This window comes from Ursus arctos, unplaced genomic scaffold (assembly GCF_023065955.2).
Source record: "Ursus arctos isolate Adak ecotype North America unplaced genomic scaffold, UrsArc2.0 scaffold_19, whole genome shotgun sequence".
Classification (NCBI taxonomy): Eukaryota; Metazoa; Chordata; class Mammalia; order Carnivora; family Ursidae; genus Ursus; species Ursus arctos.
In genome coordinates, this window is record NW_026622863.1 from 6139122 (window position 1) to 6161089 (window position 21968).

The window sequence follows — 21968 nt, forward strand, 5'->3', positions numbered from 1 at the left end:
CGGATTACTAGTAATGAAATTGAATTACTAATCACAAAACTCCCAACAAACAAAAGTCCAGGTGAATTATACCAAACATTCAAAGAAAAATTATACCTCTTTTTCTCAAACTATTACAAAAAATAGAAAAGGAAGAAAAACTTATGAGTCCAGCATTACCCTGATGCCAAAACCAGACAAACACACTAGAAAGGAAGAAAAGTATAGGGCAGTATCTCTGATGAACATAGATACAAAAATCCTCAACAAAATATTAGCAACTGAATTCAGCAATACATTAAAAAAAAATCACACAATCAAGTGGGATTTATTATAGGGATGCACGGGTGGCTTAATATTTGCAAATCCATGTGATATATTACATTAACAAGAGCAAAAATAAAAAAACATATGATTAATTCAATAGATGCATAAAATGACAAAATATAAAACACATTCATGATAAACCCTCTCAACAAAGTGGGTGCAGAGGGAACATTCCTCAACACAGTAAAGGCCATATATGAAAATCCCACAGCTAACATCATACTCAATGGTGAAAAACTGAAAGCTTTTCGTCTAAGATTAGGAACAAGACAAGGATGTGCATTCTTACCACTTTTACTCAACCTAGTGCTGGAAGTCTTGGCTGCAACAATCAGACAAGATATAAAAGGCATCCAAATTGTTAAGGAAGAAGGAAAATTGTCACTATTTGCAAATGACATACTATGTATGGAAAACCCTAAAGACTCCACTAAAAACCTATTAGAACTGATAAGTCAATTCAGAAAAGTCACGGAATAAAAATTAAAATACAGAAATATGTTACATTTCTATACACTAATAATGAAATAGCAAAAGCAGTTATTAAGAAATCAATCCCATTTACAAATGCACCAAAAGAATAAAATACCTAGGAACAAAGTTAACCAAGGAAGTGAAAGACCTATACTGCGAAAACTATAAGACATTGATGAAAGAAACTGAAGACAACAGAAACAAATGGAAAGATATTCCATACTCATGGATTGGAAAATTAGTATCATTATAATGGCAACACTAGCCAAAGCAACTTACAGATTCAATGAAATCCCTATCAAAACACAAACAACATTTTTCACAGAACTAGAACAAACAATCCTAAAATTTGTATGGAACCACAAAAGACTCCAAATAGCCAAAGCAATCTTGAGAAAGATGAACAAAGCTGGAGGTATCACAATCTCAGATTTCAGGATATACTAGAAAGCTATAGTAATCAAAATAGTATGGTACTGGCACAAAAACAGACACAAATCAATGGAACAGGATAGGGAGTCCACAAATAAACCCACACATACATGGTCAATTAATCTATGACAAAGGAGGCAAGAATATATAATGGAAAAAAGATAGTCTTTTCAATAAACGGTATTGGGAAAATCTGATAGCTACATACAAGTAAATGAAACGGGACCACTTTCTTGCAACATATACATACAAAAAGAATAAACTCAAAATGGATTAAACACCTAAATGTGAGACTTGAAACCATAAATCTTCTCAAAGAAAACACAGGCAGTAATCTCTTGGACATTGGCCTTTGCTACGTATTTATGGATCTGTCTCCTCAGGTAGGGAAACAAAGACAAACAAACTATTGCGACTATACCAAAATAAAAATCTTTGCACAAGAATGGAAACCATCAATAAAACAAAAGGGCAACCAATTGAATGGGAGAAGATATTTGCAAATGATAAATCCAATAAGGGATTAGTATCCAAAATATATAAATAACTTATACAACTCAATATGATATAAACGAATAATCCAATTAAAAATGGGGAGAGGACCTGAATGGACATTTTTCCAAAGAAGATACCTAGATGGCCAACAGACACATGAAAAGATGCTCAATACCACTATCAGGCAAATCAAAACAACAAAGAGGTATCACCTTACACCAGTCAGAGGGCTAGTATTAAAAATAAGAAATAGCAAGTGTTGACAAGGATGTGGAGAAAGAGGAACCTTTGTACTGTTGGTGGAAATGTAAACTGGTGCAACCGTGTGGAAAACTGTATGGGGGTTCCTCAAAAAATTAAAAATAGAAATACTACATGATCCATTAATTCCACTACTGGTTATTTACCTGAAGAAAACTAATTCAAAAAGATATATACACCCCTATGTTTATTATAGCATTATTACAATAGCCAAGATTTGGAAGCAACCCAGGTGTCCTTGAGAGATGAACAGATGAAGAGATCTGGCGTACATACACACACAAAGCAATACTATGTATCCATAACAAAGAATGAGATTTTGCCATTTGTGTATAGATGGACCTAGAGGGTATTATGCTAAGTGAAGTAAGTCAGACAGAGAAAGACAAATACTGTAGGATTTCACTTATATGTGGAATCTAAATGAAACCAACAGAAAAACTGGGACTCTCTAACATAGAGAAGGGGGGCGCCTGGGTGGCTCAGTAGGTTAAGTGTCTGACTCTTTAGGGGGGGAAATATATATAGAGAGACAGGGGGGGGGAGAAGGGTGGGGGGGAGAGAATAAATTGGTTGCCAGAGGAGAGGTGAGTGAGAGGACAGTGAAAAAGATAAGGGGGTTTGGAGGTACAATTCCCAGTTATAATGAAAATAAATCAGAGATGACAAGTACAGCACAGGGAATATATCCAATAATATAAGAATGTAATGACAGATGGTGACTACACTTATGGTGAGCGCTCAATAATGTACAGAATTTTTGAATCTATGTCATATACCTGAAGCTAACATAACACTGTATGTCACTTATGCTTCAATAAAAGCAAAACAAAAGCAGTATACTCCCTCTAATGGGGACCTTCAATTGTAAAAACAACTATTTAAAATAAATAAATGAATTAAATTTTTAAAAAGGGCAGCTTATTTTGAAAAGATTATATGAGATGTAGACTTAACAGATATTCTTAATACATGACAGATATAAGCAAACACTTCAAATGAAGACTACTAAATCAAAGGAGAAGAAAAAGAAATGATTTGTATAATATGAAGCAAAAAACTCTTGATTTAAAAAATATGAACTAGGAGAGAACATAAAGATTTATATAAGAAAGAATGCATTTGAATAAATTTAAAGAAATCTTGTTCTCAAAGGATGAGTCATAATTTAGAAGTGAGTCACAGTTTCAAACACTGACTAAATAATATGGATATGTGGCTGAAAACGAAAACAACTGTAGTAAGGGCAACAGTCAAAATCAAAGGGAGAGCAAGGAGCTTATTTCTAGGAAACGACCTCCCACAAGTACTCAGAAGATTAATGGTGAAATGGCTTTACACTAATAAGTAGAACTTTATTATACTTGATAGAGATATCTGAAAAGCTGTGTTAATTCAAGAGATAGTAATATATAGCGAGTTTTCAAATCACTATATATTATATAGTTTTGAATTTGAATATTGAATTTGAATATGATATATTCAAATCAAAATCACCAGTCCTTGTGTTGATTTTTTTCCTGGAATCCATAAGCATTATATATTATAGAATCACTGATACACATAATCGTATTTTTGAGATGGATAATCACTTGGGAAAGTGGTCAGATAAGGGAGAAGATTCACCATTAATATGCTGCAGTTCTGTAAAATGGAAACAGTGCATACTAGGTTGTTGGTCATCAACAAGTACGGCCACGTATTTTAAAAAGAAATTCAAAAGAAGTGGTATATAGTGTTTAAGAACACAGCTTGTGGGGGTGCCCGGGTAGCTCAATTGGTTATGTTGGCTTAACCAGATTTTAGCTCAGGTCATGATCTCAGGGTAATGAAACGGAACCCCGGATGAAGCCCTGCATACCCCAGATGGAGCCCTGCATTGGGCTCTGCACGGGGCGTGGAGCCTACTTAAGATTCTCTCTCTCCCTCTCCCTTTGCCCTTCCCCTCCACCCCCCCCTTTTAAAAAAAACACAGCTTCTGAGACAGAGCCAAGGATCATGTCCCAGCTCTCCCACTTACTACCTCTGTGCCCTTGGGGAAGTTTCCTAACTTCTCTGAACCTCTGTTACTACATCTGTATAATGAGGATAAATAATACTGCTCACCTCAGGGAAATTTGGGAGGACTGAGATAAATGTAAAAGAGTTTCTGTCAAATAATAAATACTGTTAAGTATTATGAAAAATACTTATATTTGGAAATACAAAACTCTTAAATCCTCAAATGTTGCTGAATAACAAAAACTTGAAACTTTCCTATGATTAAATGAAGAATACATTAGTTATATGAGGTAATATGATGATAGGCAGGGGGAGGTTAAGTACAGATAATGTCCATTCATCTCTGTGTGTAACAGGGAATAAAAAGGAACTGACTTGCTATCATGGAACAGAATAGGAAAATGGGATTGCTTTGTAAGCTGCTATGGGAAGGGATTGCTCCGGACAAAGGATAAGCAGCAAACAGCACTTTCATCCATCCATCCACTATCCATCCACCATCTACCTAACTACCAATTCATCTGTCCAATCCATAAGTCAACTCTTTGGTGACTGAGGGTTAGGCAAGCACAGAAGAGCTGTCTGTGTACCTACCTACATCCAAGAAGTAAATCTTTGCTTTTGCTTATCAATGGATGGGGCATTTACACAGCATGAGAAGGCAGTATTGCAGATGACAGAAAATGGGGCTGAAATGAAAGCCTAAGTTGTTTGAAAATGGAATAGGACATTTAATAAAGGGGTGGTACTAGAACCTTCACAATTTATTCTCCTGCTTCTTTATTGCTCTGACTGATAGCAGGGACTTCCCCTCAAGTGTCATATATCAAAGAGGAATAAATTTCACTGTCTTTCCTCTTTCCAAGGCTGTATGTATCTAGAAGGCCTAAGAACAGGCAAGATCCTGCAATAATCACTTTCCTACTACTGTGGCAATCAAATAAGGAAGAGAGAACTGCCTGGTGAACATCACAGGGCAGTTATGGGTTGCTCCACTTACCACAGATTCATTCTACTAATTGGGGTAGGCTTAGAGAGACAAGTGCCCCAATTAAGTCGTGGGATATATTAGCTAAAGTAGTAAAAAAATATCACCTGTTAAATTACAAAATAGCAATGTAATAATGTAAAAATAATTATCCTACAGAATTTTTAAGTCCTTTAAATTTAGCATCCAAAGGGTAAGTTATACATTCTAATACCTTGCATCATTAAAAAAAATAATAAAAGAACAGTGTAGTTTTGAGAATACAGAATGTCATCAGAGGTATAGCTTTACTAAAAAAACCTCTTACCTAGAAAGGCAAGAATCTAATATATATACAAACCTGTACATAAAGGCTTCAGGGATTTGGGGTCCTAGTTTTTCCTCATGCTTGTGTATCTTAAAAGAAATGAATACAGCTTTAATGCTGCTTTAAATGCTGAGTATGTATAAAATCAGGACTCTGAAACAGCAATTTTATAATTTGTATATAAATTACCATTTCCAATCAAAAAGCATTCAAAATATTTTATCAGAATCACATCTGGCATCCGTGACTCACCAAGATAGATGCCTCAGTCTTTGCTAGAAAGTAGAAACTCAGAGAGTAATCACTTTTGCTATGGCAACCACTGCAGTGCAATCGCCACAGTGACACAGAATAGGACGAACTGGACTTAGATATTCTAGGAACATCTAATCACTTTATGTTCCACATGGCAATGTGTCAATATATAAATTATTTCAGTTTTACCAAAAATTTATAACAGTATTGTCTTTGGTGGGATGGGGCAGGTCAAGAGGAGGGAAACAAAGGTTCAGCAGGTTAGAGAGAAAACTGTGTAAATTGGTTGCTTTTACTTTGATCATGTCAGAATAAATTGGCACTAGAAAGACCCCCCCAAAAATATTGAGAAGCTATGCAAATACTGTAGTTTGTTTCAGTGTTAAATAATAAATACTATAGATAATACGTGTCAGAATTCAGGAATTAGAAAAACAGAAATATGAGGACTAAGAATAAAAATTTGTAAGGACCCAGGATGTCTCCTAAAATCAGCACCTATCTTTTTTAGAGATTCAGAACACTTTTTAGTTGAAGCACTTAACTTTAATCAAAATGAGCAAAAGTAATGTTAAATCAGTCCTCATCATATAAATGACACTTAGATGTTCTGGTTTAGTAGGATTATGGTTAAAGATACTTTAGACATGTCCTAAATTTGGGCTCAATTCTTAAAAACCAATTAGTTAAATAAACAAGAATATATTTTCATTTAATTGAATTATTCATTCAAAATTATTCATCGAGTATTTACAATATGACTGGCACTGCTCCAGGCATGAAATATAGCAATGAACAAAAGACACCAATGGAGTATATTCTAGTGACAGTACATGAGTAAAATGTACAGTATGTCAGACAGTGATAGATGCCATGGAGAAAAATAAAGAAGGAAAGGAGATGGGTGTGCTGGGGGGAGGAGGTGGAATTTACATAGAGTGATCAGGGAAGGTCACCTGGATAGGATGATATTTCAGCAAGACTAGAAGGTTATCAGGGAGCGACCCATGAGAAGTATCAGGAGGAAGAGCATTCTACAGAGAAGAATGAGCAAAGGCAGAATCCCTCAGGGGAAACAGTGCCTGGCCTGTTTGAAGAATAGAAAGAGGCCAGTGTGGCTGGAACACGGTTACATTTACAGTATTAGGAAGAAAGGTGGGATACTTTGGGCATGTATTCCTTCATTTACCCACCATCCATCTTCTAAAAGGTATTTAAAGAAGGATATACTGATACCCAACTCTGTCTCTCTAGAGTTTGTATCTCCCATTTGTATCTTGTTTTAGTGTCTGACAGACACCTCGAACTTAACAGAACTCCAAATTTACTCTTCCTACTCCTTTTCTACCTTAGTGAATGGTGCCACCATCCAGACAGTTATTCAAGCCCAAAACCTAGAAGTCATCCTTTCTTCTCTTCCCTCCAACAACCAATCCATCAGCAAGTCCCGTCAACTTTGTCTCCAATATCGAAATATGACTGCTTCTCTTATCTCCTAATGATTGCCGTGGTCCAAGTCATCATATCCTCTGCCTGGTTAGTTGCATATCCTCTTAACAAGTCTCTTTGAAACTTCCAATTACATCTACAATAAAATCCAAACTCTTTACCTAGGTCCACAAGGCCCCAAAGACCTGGCCACGTGCCAGCCTTCTTTTTGTTCTTCAACATTCACTTAGGTGTTATCTCTACATGGAACACTCTCCCAAGACCTCCTGTGACTTCATTTAAGTCTTGGGTCAAATATGACTTCCAATCAGCTATGGAAAACAGCCCTTTCTACCTCCTATTACACTACTTTATTTCCTCTAAACTCTTACCACTTTCTAAAAATAACTTACTAGTTTAATTCTTGTCTTTTCCCCCTCAATTGAATTTTAATTTCATGAGAGCAGGGTTCTTGTATGCTTCACTTATGGTATATGCCAAGCAGCTAGAATAGAGCAGTCCAAATAGTAGGCACTCAAAAAATATTTTTGAATAGATTAACCTCTTGTACATCTTTCAGTATAAAACAGGAAGGAAACTGAATGGAAAAACAACTGATCACTACACAATTTTAAAAAATTAACTATTTGATTGAACTGATAGTCTGTATCATAAAATTCAAAGGAGAATACAAGTATTACATTTCAAATTCCTCGAATCCAGGAATTACATCTAATTTGTCCATATTCCGTATGTTGAAGTATTCTGCATTTGTATCTACTGAATACACTTTGACTGGTGATGAAAGTGCTATGGTAGTACATTTCAGAGAGAGTATCTGAAACCTCAAACACTTCTCTGAATTCAACTGGAATTCAGTGCTACTTTTTGATGAAAAAACAAATAAAGCTACTTAACAAAAGAGCAGCCAATTTCCAAGTATAACAAACAAACAAATAAACTCCACTATTAAGTCTCTGGAATAAAAGGCAGTCTTAAATGGCTCATAATGAGACCAAGTCCAGAAAACATAACACCTAGGACTTTCCCCCATACAATCTCTTTTATAATATAATTGTCATCTGTCTATTTGAAAGCATTTGATTTTCAAGATTCTTTTGTAAAAGAGAATATGAACATTCAATTCTCCATTAGCATTCAGACTAAATATGGAACTTAAATTTCCATACATGGCTCATCTGATTTACTTTTATTACCAGATAACGCACTAACAAGAAACAATTTTCATTTGACAGACTGTTATTGAAAATACCTAATTGTAAAACAAGAGAAAGTATAAATGCCATGTTATTTTGAACTAAGCATTTCAGCTCTACCATGGTTAATTGGGAATTAAAATCTGAATTTTTACCAAGCAGCATAGAGACTTCATAAAATAATTTGATTTTGGGGTTTCCCTCTTTTTCACCTTTACTTTAATAAACATCATTGATTATTTACTGGGCTAGGCAATGGGGATATTCAATTTAATAAGATTGGGTCTCAACCATCAGTGACACCATCTATGTTAATAATGTTCAAGGATGACCACGTTTTGTATTTTCATCAGCTCCTTTATTTCTTCTAAAATTATTTAGATGACTGACTGACAATTCCCAGGCTGCCAGGGAATTCCAACATGCCAGGTATTCTCCCTTCACTTGAAGAACAGAGTGTGATCTTATGATGATCTGATATACATGAGTTCGCATCAGATTTAGATATACAAATTTATGTATTATGAGATTTAAAATGATTCAATTTATAGAAAATGCTAACATTCTATTAAGCTTTCAATTTTCCCTTTAGTTTTGTAGGTTTTTATTGATTTCTACTACATCTGGCATTGCATACAAAATTAATGTTTTCTCTAAGTCTGGTTATAATTCTATTTGATAGAAAAAAAGCACCTTATTTTTCTTGACTTTTTTGTCCTACATAATTTAATAAAGAGATACCACCTTATCTGTAGAAATTCTAGAATACGGTACTCTGACCCAACGCTAACATATAGTTTAAAAGGGTTATACAGTATGATAAGACACAAAATATGTTTTCTAGAAGATGACTGCTTAACTATTAGAGGCATATATGGATTGCAGATCTCTCAAGTACCTCATCTGACAAACCAGTAGCTGCCACTATTTATGAGCTGATTTCTAAGGTTCAGAGACTGCTAAAGAGTTCTACAAACAATATCTTTTGGGTCACTAGTGCCCTTATAACCTGAATGCAAAGGCCTTTTCTTGTCATAGTATCGTCAGTGGTTTTGGACGACCTTTGAGTCCTTCTTTTTCTCTTACTCCTCTGTCAAGCTATTTATACTCTCTTCCTTGGAGGGCTCATTGGGTCTTGACTTCTTAGCTCTTGGAGGACTTTTAAACTTGCTTTGCTTTATTCCTGAAACTAGGCTTCCTAAATGTTCCAGCTTTGTTGTCTTAGTATAATTAACATGCTGACTCTAAAGTATCTCTAAAATATTCAAACCAGCTTTCTCTTCTAATTACCTATCTCTATGAAGGATGGTAGAGAAAATAATTCTTTCAGTCATTCAGAGGCTTTTTTTTTTTTTTTTAGCTCTCTAGTGTTAAACCAATTGCTTAATTTACTAATTCTTTCTTTGCAATGTTTCTCACACTTGACCCTTCCATTTACTGACAATGTTAGTGCACGCTTTTACCACTTCAGACCTGACCTGTCTCCTGACTGGTTTCTATCCCTAGAAAAACCAGTGCTTTAAGACTTTAAAACTGCCTCTCTTTTGATAACAAAAATCTCAGGCATAACAGAGATTCTAATAATTTTCCCCTGAATTCCTATTCCATGTCCAAGAAGCAATACCTTCTGCATATCCCACCAGACCAGAAGATTTTTACTTTCTGAAGTTAATGTAAAAGATAATAACAAAAAGATGTTCAAAATTGTTCTACTACTTCCCAATGCTTTCACAGAATAAAATTAACATTTGTTCATCTGCTATCATTTGGTAATTCAATGTGTTCTCAGTCCATTTTTATGTTTTTATATTTTTACAGAAAGTCTATTCAAGCCTAAGTGGTTTATTCACTAGTCACTAACCACACGCTGTTTTTATACCTCTACATATTTTTAGCCAAACCTCAGAGTTGTTTCAAAGTCCAGTCCGAAATCTCACCTCTTCCATGAGTCTTCCTACCCTTTCTCAGCCCAAAGTGATTGGATTTGCCACAATACTTTGCATCTTATCTGTGGCATTAATTCCGTAATTAACAGTGAAATATAGTCTGGTTTCTCTTCTATTGTGGCAGTTGTTACTTTATTCTTGCACTTTTTATAAATTTGTCCTTTGGTTTCCCAATTAGACTATATATTTCTTAAAGGCAAGGACCTTACATTAAAATCTGTGCTTTTTTACATGGCATTCAGTACAATATTTGAAACATAACAGAGGTCTAACTTTTGCATTTTATTTGTAGGAGTAAAGATCTTGTTAAAATTAAAGATCTTGTTAAAGTACATGATGCCTTCTAAAGAAGTTCATCCAACTCAGAGGATAAGATCAACTATATATCAACTTAGAAGTACTGTGCCAAAAAAAATCTAATGACACTTTAGGTATATACTTTGGTTTCTTTCTTGCCATTGCTGACTATTATTCTTCCATAATTTACTTTTTCATTATTAAATTAATATATTAATCTAACCACATAATAGAAAATCTGAAAACAGGAAATAAGATAACCTAGTAACCTTCTTTCATGTAACCATTACTATCGGTTTGATTTTTTTCTTTTTTAAAGATTTTATTTATTTATTTGACAGAGAGAGAGAAAGCCAGCAAGAGAGGGAACACAAGCAGGGGGAGTGGGAGAGGAAGAAGCAGGCCCCCAGCAGAGGAGCCTGACGTGGGGCTAGATCCCAGAACGCCGGGATCACGCCCTGAGCCGAAGGCAGACGCTTAACGACTGAGCCACCCAGGCGCCCCTGATATATTTTTTTTCTAATCTTTTTTTTAATAAGATGATTCCACTGCATAACATATTGCTCTGCTCTTTTCTTCTAACAGAATCTTCATAACCATCATTTTCATTGGCTTTATAATATCTCATGGAGTTTTATTTAGCTGATTTCTGGAATGGTATTTCTTTGTTTTATTAAGGAAATAAATAACATTTACCTTGAATAATTATTCTGTTTTTTTTGGGCAAAAGCTCCTGATTTGTGTGATTTCAAACCACCCTACCCACCTCCCTTTGACTCTTCCAGAATAGCCTAAATTTAAAGTAGATTTTTAAAATTAATAAAATATTTTATGTTAGCAACTAAAATTTCATCATAGATGTAAGAAAACTTCTGTTCCTAGACAACTTCAGTGAGCTTAAACCCTCCTTTCTGGTACAGGATTCTTCCTGTGAGCTTGATTATTTTATTCAAGTATGTGTTTTTTTTTTTAAATCCATTGTTACCCATTCGGTAAATGGTGAATTTCTGAAATCATGCTGACTTCCTGGCTGTCATTCTCATCTCTTGGCTTGGTTCTGAGAGGGAGAGAGAGAGAGACAGAGAGAGAGAGAGAGAGAGAGAGTGTGTGTGTGTAAGTGCATTGGGAGCGGAAAGTTGAGGATGGAGGGCAGGATGCAATTCACAGATGTATTCAAATGTATAGAAGATGTATATTTTGTATATATTAGTATCCGTAACCTTATTCAATGTCATCTGCTTTTTTGGACTCATTAGCAGTCTTGTTTTTTGATAATACCCAACTAAAAATACATGGACTTTTAAAAAGACATTGTGGAATATTTACTTAAAGCTTATTGATATATTGAAAGTGTTTACTGATATGCTACCTAAAGTCATTAAAAATAGTGGGATATATACTTATGTTTCTTAATGGACTGTATCCTATATTCTGCACATTTAAAAAGTACCAACATGTAAATGTCTATGTTTACGGTAGAAGAATTTAAAAAAAGTTTAGTAAAGCTACTAATAATTTTGTTAAAAACAAGACACTTTATCACACAAAACACACAATTATAAAACAAGTAACTTCAATTTGGACTTTTTTGTTTTTTCCCAATTTGGAGACTCTTAGCCAGAGGTTAAGGGAGGTATATGTGCCCTCTGAGAATTATATAATGCATATATATTTGTTTTTTTTAGAGAGAGATCTGTAAAAGTATTTGTCATCAATCCAGCTAATCAAGTCAGTCAGCAAATTGAAAAAAATAATTCCACATACTCTATAACTTGACTATTTGCTTATTATAAATCAGGCACCAGAAATCTGCTCAAAATCAAAGTAATAGTCAACATAATGAAACTAAAATACAGTACAACATAGAGATGTATGTTGATGTTTCCATCAAATAACACTATTAAACCTGCTTTAGCTGCCTTAGGATTTATCTCTATGACACTGAACAATGAGTTGATTTAGTCAACTGAGCAAAGAGCAGTAACAACAATAAAACTAGGTAAGTCCTATGAAAAGACTCATACAGTAATTTCTTGTGATCTTACTGTGTACCTGACACTGTGCTTTACTCACACTGTGTTATTCACTGTCGTCTTGTGAGGTGGATATGATCGTCACTGTCACTTTATGATTGAGGAAACTGAGGACTCTGGACATGGTGACATGTCATCTGGATTCTGAGGAACAGGCTGAGGTGTTTATTGGCAGAATGAAGGAAAAGTAGGAGGGGAGTGAGCTTCAAACTCTTAGATGGTGGTCATCTAGACTACTTTCCCGTCGAATACTAAAATCCTTTCTAATAATAAATGACAAATGGTGAAGAAGCCATACATGTTTTGGAAGTTCCTAACCAATGTGAACTTGATTTACGGTGTAGAACCTTATGGAAAACAGAGATTCATGTGTCCTCATGTGGCAAATTCCTAATATATTTATTCTTCTTTGGAATTAAGATGTAAATAAAAATGGTTTTTAGTATTCAAGTTTCAAGAGGTCAGGTTAACTCCAATTTTTTTTTTGTTCCATAACCTAGATATATATGAAGACTTCACAATAATTATTACTTGATATTCTCTAGAAAAGCCTCAATAGACTTCTTTGTTTTGCATGTTACTCCTGCAAACAGGAGTGTTTAAGTTTAAATTATACTTTAAACATAAATGTCATAAATTGCTCCTTATATTAAGGAATTGACCACCTACCATGTATAATACTAGAAAAGGCATCTTTTAAATCTTTAATAGTTCTGAAGACAATAAAATTATACTCAGGTATGGGAAATTAATATGACTAGGTTAGAAAAAGGGGTAGAATTTGAAAGATGAAAAGAATCTTACCAAAGTCTGCAAATGCGGACTGTCCGACCACCATCATATTTTGAGGTTTTTCAAATATAGTACTGACAGAGAAATTTCCATCCTGTTAATGGCAGAAAATTTTGGGTTAGACTATCATAATTCATTCATTTGTCAAGTGTGAAAGAAAGCATTTAAACTGAAACAGGGAAATAAGTAATTTAAGGCTTTTGTTGTACTATAGAAAAATTATTCCACTTTCCTGTAATACCTTTATCATAAAAAAAAAAGAAAAAGAAATTGTTGTTAGTTGATAAAGATTGCCTGGAGTGCTTTTCTTGCTGTCCCTCCCAGCTTTATCTGTTTTACTAAATCTTCGTTATAATTTCAGACATAATGAGTGTCTTCTACTTTCCAGTACCATGGAAATAGTAGTATATTTGGTATATTCTTCATATTTGGTAATATAAAGAAATATAAAAAAATCATTCCTACTTTAAGGGAGCTTATAGTCCAGTTGGGAGATATGTCAGGAAAATAGAATTTCTGAAGGTAACATATATAAATCGTACAAGTAAGTAGCAAAGACACTACGTTTTACAGATTTCAAAAGAAGATTTCTGTTGGGCACAATTAAGAAAAAATTGAGATTCAACTGAAATGAGAATTCCACTGATCCTTATAGAGCTAATTCTTCAGCAATTCAAGTTTATGTATCATTGAGAAAAGGGAGCAAAGGATTAAGACAACTGGTAGGTAATAACCGGGGGTGGCTAAGCTAAACAAGAAAGAAAACCCATTGGAGATCTTTTGTTTCAGTTACTCTTTCCAAAATGGAGAGTTATACATCTTACTTATAAAAATATGCATTTCTTTAAATTATTCTTTCCTTTCTGTAATTTTAGATGCCAACACCAGAAAAATCAGCCAAAAGAGTGAATTTGGGGTTTGGAGCACTTAGTTCTTTTTTTTTTTTTTTTTTAATGTTTTTTTATTATATTATATTAGTCACCATACAGTACACCCCTGGTTTTTGATGTAAAGTTCTTCGATGATTCATTACTTGCACATAACACCCAGTGCACCATGCAATACGTGCCCTCCCCACCACCCATCACCAGCCTATCCCATTCTCCCACCCCCCTCCCCTCTGAAGCCCTCAGTTTGTTTCTCAGAGTCCATAGTCTCTCATGCTTCATTCCCCCTTCTGATTGGAGCACTTAGTTCTATACAGGGCTCTCTTCTTATCACTGACATCTCTATGCACTATTTGACATACTGACTCTGATTACTACATACTTTATATAGATAGCTATATGTTGAAAAATATTTTAAAAATTAAATATTTTCCCCCTAAGGACACTGCAGATTTGCAAGTTAATTTCTTAAGAACTCCCTTCTGATATTTATAGAGAAAGGCATTGCTGCATTGAAAACATGAAGACCAAATGCTTGAGGAACATGAGTAAGTGGGTAAGATTTGTCTTATGACAGGCAATTTTCCAGACATTTTAACACTCCATTACCTGCATGCAGAAATATGTTTCTCCTACAATTACTGAAGTATCTGATATACTTTTTGAATGATCTTTCTATAGAAATCTTATTTACATATTGTCTTAAACCTTATGAATCCCCTCCAGTGTTACTGATACCTGAAATTACATTACAGATATATCAAAGGTGCCAAAGTTCTGACTGAAGTGTCAAGTATTTTTGCATTTTAGAAAGATTGAAAAACCGATAAATGAATTCAGTAATGTCACAGGATACAAAATATACAGAAATCTGTTGCATTTCTATACCCTAATAACGAAGTAGCAGCAGAAGTTAAGAAAATCCCATTTATAACTGCAGCAAAAATAATAAAATACCTAGGAATATACTTAACCAAGGAGGTCAAGTGGCCCATACTCTGAAAACTATAAAACACTGATGAAAGAAACTGATGATGACACAAACAAATGGAAAGATACACCATGCTCATAGGTTGGAAGAACCAATATTGTCACAATGTCCATACTACCCAAAGAAATCTAACAGAGGTAATGCAACCCCTATCAAAATACAAACAACATTTTTCACAGAACTAGAACAAATAATCCTAAAATTTGTATGGAACCACAAAAGACCCTAAATACCTAAAGCAATCTTGAGAAAGAAGCAGCAAGCTGGAGGTATCACAATCGCAGATTTCAAGATAAAGTACAAAGCTGTAGTAATCAAAACAGTATGATACTGGCACAAAAATAGGCACATAGATCAATGGAACAGAATACAGTCTAGAAGTAGACCCACACATATATGGTCAATTAATCTATGAAAAAGGAGGCAAGAATATACAATGGAAAAAGTCTCCTCAACAAATGGTACTACATAAACTGGACAGCTACATGCAAAAAGAGTGAAACTGAACCACCTTCTTACACCATACAGAAAAATAAACTCAAAATAGATTAAGGAACTAAATGTGAGCTAACCATAAAACCATAAAACTCCTGTAAAGAAAATAGGCAGTAATTGCTTTTACACTGACTGTAGCAACATTTTTCGAGATATGTCTACAGAAAAAGCAAGAGAGAGACAAGAGAGACAAAAGCAAAATTAAACTATTCAGACTATACAAAAATAAAAAGCTTTGCACAGTAAAGGAAACCATCACCAACACAAAAAGCAACCTACCGAACGGGAGAAGGTATTTGCAAATGATTTCCAATAAGGGGTTAATATCCAACATATATAAATAACTTATATAACTCAACACCAAAACCCCAAATAATTTGATTAAAAAATGGGCAGAGAGCCTGAACGGGCATTTTTCCAAAAAAGACATAGTTGGCCAACAGACACTTGGAAAGATGTTCAACATAACTAATCATCACGGAAGCTGAAACTGCTTTTAGATACCACTTCATACGTGTCAGAATGGCTAAAATCAAAAACATAAGAAATAACAAGTGTAACAAGTGTTGGCAAGGATGTGGAAAAAAGAACCCTCTGTGTGTTGATTGTAATGCAAATTGGTGGGGCTTCTGTGGAAAACAGCATGTAAGTTCCTCAAAGTATTAAAAATAGAATTACCATACGATCCAACGATTCCATTACTGGGTATCAACCCAAAGAAAACACAAACACTAATTTGAAAAGATATAGATACCCCTATGTTTATTGCAGCGTTATTTACAACAGCCAAGATATGGAAGCAACCCCAGTGTCCAATTATAGATAGATAAAGAAGATATGGTATACATACACAATGGAATATTACTCAGCCATAAAAATGAATGAGATCTTGCCATGTGCACTGATATGAATGACTTTAGAGGATATAAGACTAAGTGAAATAAGAGAAAGACAAATTTCACATTATTTTATTCATATGTGGAATTTAAGAACAAAATGAACAAATAAAAAAATAGACTCTTAAATACAGAGAAGAAAACAGTATTTGCCAGACGGGAGGTGGGTGAAGGGATAGGTGAAAGAGACAAAGGGGATTAAGAGTACAGTTATCCTGATGAGTACTTAGAAGGGTAGAGTGCTGCTGATTCATGATATTGTACACCTGAAACTAATGTAACACTGCATGTTAATTATACTTAAATAAAAAAATAATTATCTAACCTAGGGAAAATAAAATCAGCCTAGGCTGATAGGACTTCACACACTTAAAAGTACTTAATAATTTTATATACACCTTATATTTATGTTTAATGAGGCTTTTTATCCTTCATATGAGTAGAGATTAATCAAAGTGACTGATTTTCTCATTTCTAATACCTCAAGATTCACTTTAGGTATTGTTTCCAAGGCCACCTAAAGACCTAAATTTACAGTAATTATTAAGTATATAACAATCGTATTTCTATCATCAGTAAAACAAATATAATTACATTTTTTAAAAAGTAGAGTAAACAAAAATAAATCTTTCTGGTTTCGTTGTCTTTCTCCCTTTCCCACGTAAAAAAAAAAAGGGTAAAATTGCTTACTGTAGAAGTCGCATTTAGAAGCCCTAATCTTGTCTACACATAGCTTTTCCACTCATCTGAGTTTTCTTCTATGAAAAAATTTGAGTCATGAGCAACATCATTGACTATGCTTTAGAGACGGCTGATAATGAATTTTCTTTCACAAACTGTGATCTGCTAATATTTCATCTGTATTTTAATAAAAACCTATAAGATGTTATCAGTTCAATTTGGATTGAATAAAATATAACTATTAGTTATTAGATGGGAAATCAAGAGATCTAAAATTAAAATTTGTAAAGTGTCTACTGTATGCCTCGCACTTTACACACATTATTTCATTTAATTTTCACAAACATTAAATGAAGCATCTTATTCCTGTTTCGCATATGAGGAAAGTGAGGTTTAAAACTTGACCATTACTTGAGGGATGTCAATCAGTTGGCCAATTTGGCCTATCCTCAAATCCTGTCCTCTACTTTGTAGTCTGAAATTCAACTTTAAGATTTGGAGTGTTCTATTCTTCATTAATTAGTATTTCATATAATCTACATCAAGCTACAAGTAAAATAAAATAAAATCATGACATCAGTTTGGGAATCTTCAACTTGCAATTAGAAAATACATACATTGGGAAAGACTCCTTAATCCTGGTCAAGTTGGCTGTAAGTTTAGTGTATGTTGTTCTTATTTTTTTATATAAGCCTGAAGGCAAGGAGGAAAAATTAGTCTTTTAAAAACGGTTTTCTTCAATAAACCATCATGCTGACAAATTAAATGACAGTAACCTCTCTCAACAGCTGACAGCCTAGCAGGGGCCCTGTTAACATTCGCATTAGGGCAGACTGATTGGTTTAATTGGCAGTCATGCCTAAAAACCTGCAGAGGAATTGATGCTGAATGAATCATTTCCTTTAGCAATATTCAGCAGTTTGAATGCAGCAATGCAACCAAAGGCTCTTAAAGTTGTTCTATTTATTGTTGAAACCAACCGACCAAGTGATTACTTTCATTTTATTTTCTAAAATTGTGTGCTTTTACTGAAAGCCATCATTTAAAAATGCTTCAAAGAAAAGATTTCTTACCACATTTTCCCATATCTCAAACTGGAAGTTACTAGAGGCAGACAATGTCGTGAGGAATAAATCTAGAAGGAAAATAATAGAATTGTAAGTTTTGTTACTGATGTATACATTTAAAACAGGAAGAAATGCAATATGTCAAAATAGTTATTAATAGAGTTGTACTTAAACATATTTTAAATTATATTTTAAGGAGCTTGATCCTGTCAAAGAAAAGAAAGCAGATGATCCTGTAGTAGTACGACTAAGGAAAATGTGTTTAAAGGGAGCATTTGGTATTACTCCTTCAAAAGCATTCTTTATTTTTAAGAACACTTATGCGTACTAACCTTTTTTATCTTACACATTTTTATTTTAAGGCGGACTATATTTTAAACAAAATATTCAAATCAGAATCACATTGTGCTTTCTCACCTAAAAGCTATGCTTCCCTATATATCATAGTTGGGCTCAAGCATTATTTTAAATCACAGTATCATAGCATCCAAAATCTTTAGGACTCATGTTAAACAAACAATAAATTGCATTTCAAATTTTGGATAGAAGAATTGTCTTCATATAGTCCAACTAAACAAAATTTGTTTTACTGGAAAGCGCAAGATTTTTAATAAAATTTGTTGAAAAATAATAAGTTGACAGTCAAATTTAACATCCCATTAATGCAAAGGCCAGGTGAACCGCAAATCTATTCTAGTAGCAGTATTTATTATGTTTGCATAATGGCAATTTTACTTAGCAAATACATAAAGTTTCAAAATGATGAGTTGACTCATAAGAAAATTAAAATAACATTATTCTGTCGTGCTTTAAAAAATGGGAATTATTCAGTGATATGCAGACCATGACTATTTTAAAGAAAAGGGTTTTTTTTTGCCCCATTAAATATGTTTAAGAAAACTATCCTTCACATTTTAATGTGTTTTCTATAGAGCTTTCATATGAGTTTAATGAAGCTAACTTATGTAATAATTATAATAATTTTCATAGAATCCCCAGAAAGCTAAGTAATTTCTTCACTGTTATAATAGTAAACTCCTGATCCCAAGTAAGTAGAACTATTATTTCTGTCAATATATCAAATACCTCTGCATTTATTTTCACCACACTAAGGATGCTTTGCCTTTTTTGAAGTCTTTTACGAAGGTAATTTCTTTACTCTGTCAAACATACACTCCCAATGAAATGTCTACTTCCATACTCATCTAGGAAAACCCCCAAACAGTACCTGAGCTTTGTGAGATGGTGTACCTATGGCCAACATCCTCTCCTCCTCCCATGTACCCTCCACATTGCCATCAGCATGATGAAAAAATGAAAATGCAAATTTGATCTCATTCCTTCTCTTCCAGGATCTCTTCTCCCCATGTGAAGAAGCCTACTTACCTAAATTTCCATGCTTATTTCCTGCTACTCTCTCACAAGAAACTGAGTCTGCGTAGTACCCTTTATGTCACAGCCATCTGATGTCCCCACGGTTCCTGAGGCCCTTCCTCTCCCTAAGGCATAGCTTTCCCTCCATTGTTATTCCACTATTATATCTCAATTGACATGGTTATTACAAGATCCTATGATATTTCAGTTTCAAATCTGTCTTTCCCGAGCTTCCTGAGGGGAGGAGTCATGCCTAATTGGTTTTTGTATCTCTGTGGTTTCTATGCATTTGGAAATAACATGTGTTCGAATGACTGTTTTACAACTAAATGATACTATATATATATATATATATATATATATATATATATATATATATATATATACCTATCTACATACACACCACACATATACACACTTATACATGTCTATAGACATGCATATTTATATATGTCTATATAAATACCATATATATAACAGTTCTTGCAAATTTGCTTGGACTGTCTACAAATAGTTACTCTACTATATCCTTAAAAAGTGTCTTGGGAAAAGAAGGGTTTTATACTACAGCATTGCACTAAAAGTAAGTATGACTGATTATAGTGACTCCTGTTTTAGGAATGTTTAAAAACTGTTAATTTTTATCTGAAAATGTGGGTAATAAGCATAAGAAAGTGATTAGGGATTAACAGCCATGGAGATTTCTAAGGATCACTTAGAGCCATGTCAGTGCAAGCTCTGAGCTATTTGAAAGAAGTGAAGAGAGACAATTACACTATTATTACGTAACACAGGTGAATTTGTTCAAACTGAAAACATTACAGTGCTGAAAATCTGAACGCATTTGAGAATAAATGAGGAGGCATCTTTCCGACAAGGGATCACAGGCTCAGTGCCCTGATAAGCCAGTTAGCTTTGTAGGATTGGAAGAGCTATTTTGTTACCACGAATGACCAAGCAGGGATAGTTACAAGGGAGGGGTGGGTGGTTACCAGCAATCTATCACAATTCCCGGAAAAACAACATAATTTTTTTTTTTTTGGCATTGCTCTAGTCTCAATACATTTGCATAAAAGGTGACAAATTATGAGCTTTCTGCTCTTCCATTCAAAGTGAGAAAATTTAACAACCATAACTACAATGTTTGCTGATTCTATTTTCATAGCTTCATGAGCTATTTATTAAGATTTTGAAATACAGTAAAGTGAGTTGAGGGATTGGAAGTACCTTGTAAAACATTAAAAAAGTTCCTTTCACTATTCAATTATGTAAAAAGGTTATAGAAAAAATAAATGATTCATTATGTGGCGACATAGAGATAATTATTAATTATCTCGATAATTCTCTATTATCTCTAAAATATTATCTCTAAAATATTATCTCTATAAGATGAAATCATGCTGCTTTGAATGAAATAAGAATGAAATAACAGCTAGAAAAAAATTTAGTCAATAAAGCAACCAAGTTCTCACCCTCCTACATGGGTAAGAGTAATTCACACAATATAATGAAAGAAAATGTACCCAATGAAACTGTAACAGATGCTGTGACATGCTACCCAGATCCCCTCTGCATGAAAGACTTACTCCTTTAGCTTGCTAGAAATGCTGCTGGCAGACAGCCCCACACAGTTGCCCTTTCTGGAACAGCTTTGGGTGAAAAGAGCTGCCCTACCAAAAGTTGCATCCCTGTCTGCTCTAGTCTGTATTCAATAACTGGTCAGTTCAGAGAAATAAAAGCTCAGGACAACACCATCACTCAGGACTAATCTGCAGGGCCAGAGCACATTCAGAAGCCCAAGGTCTGGTGAGGCTTTTATTTGACACTAAATCATAGCCCAACTCTGCTTTCTTACCATTTCCTCCAGCAGTACTGACTACAAAACACTCCCTAAAATTAAACTTCTTGCACAGTAGTTTCCATTTCAGAGTTCATTTCCCAGGAAATGCCATCTACAACCAATGATACCAAAAGTGATCTGAGAAAGCAAATACTAAGACAAAAGCGGCTGCTAATAAGGATTATTTCACTGGGGTTAAGCAGTGCACAGATGGCCATACTATCTTTTACTGGTATTATTGGGATGGTATTTTGGTGGAAGGGAATGCACTAGTGGGTGTGGTATTTGAGGTTTTTTTGAGAAATATGAGATAAACACTAACTATAAGGACAGTGGAATTAGATGGCTATGGCAATGCTTACCTGAAGAAACAGAAGAGAGACACAAATGCTAAGCATGACTGATGAGAAAGTACAAGCCATGTGTGAAAGCCAGAGGGCCTCTTGGGTGTCATCTAAAGAGGTTCTCATCTCCTGCAGTAGGAGGGCAAAAATGAGCTGAAGAC

At 34.3% G+C, this 21968-nt stretch overlaps 1 protein-coding gene across 1 annotated transcript in view; it reads right to left on the minus strand.

The window, feature by feature from the left end:
- The window catches only part of ITFG1 (integrin alpha FG-GAP repeat containing 1), a 269979-nt gene that overhangs the window by 173243 nt on the left and 74768 nt on the right, over positions 1-21968 (minus strand). The window contains exons 7-8 of the mRNA XM_026494703.4: positions 18256-18317; positions 13245-13326 (exon numbers count right to left, since the gene is read on the minus strand). Coding sequence (XP_026350488.1) covers positions 13245-13326; positions 18256-18317 — 144 coding nt within the window. The remainder of the gene's footprint in view (positions 1-13244; positions 13327-18255; positions 18318-21968) is intronic.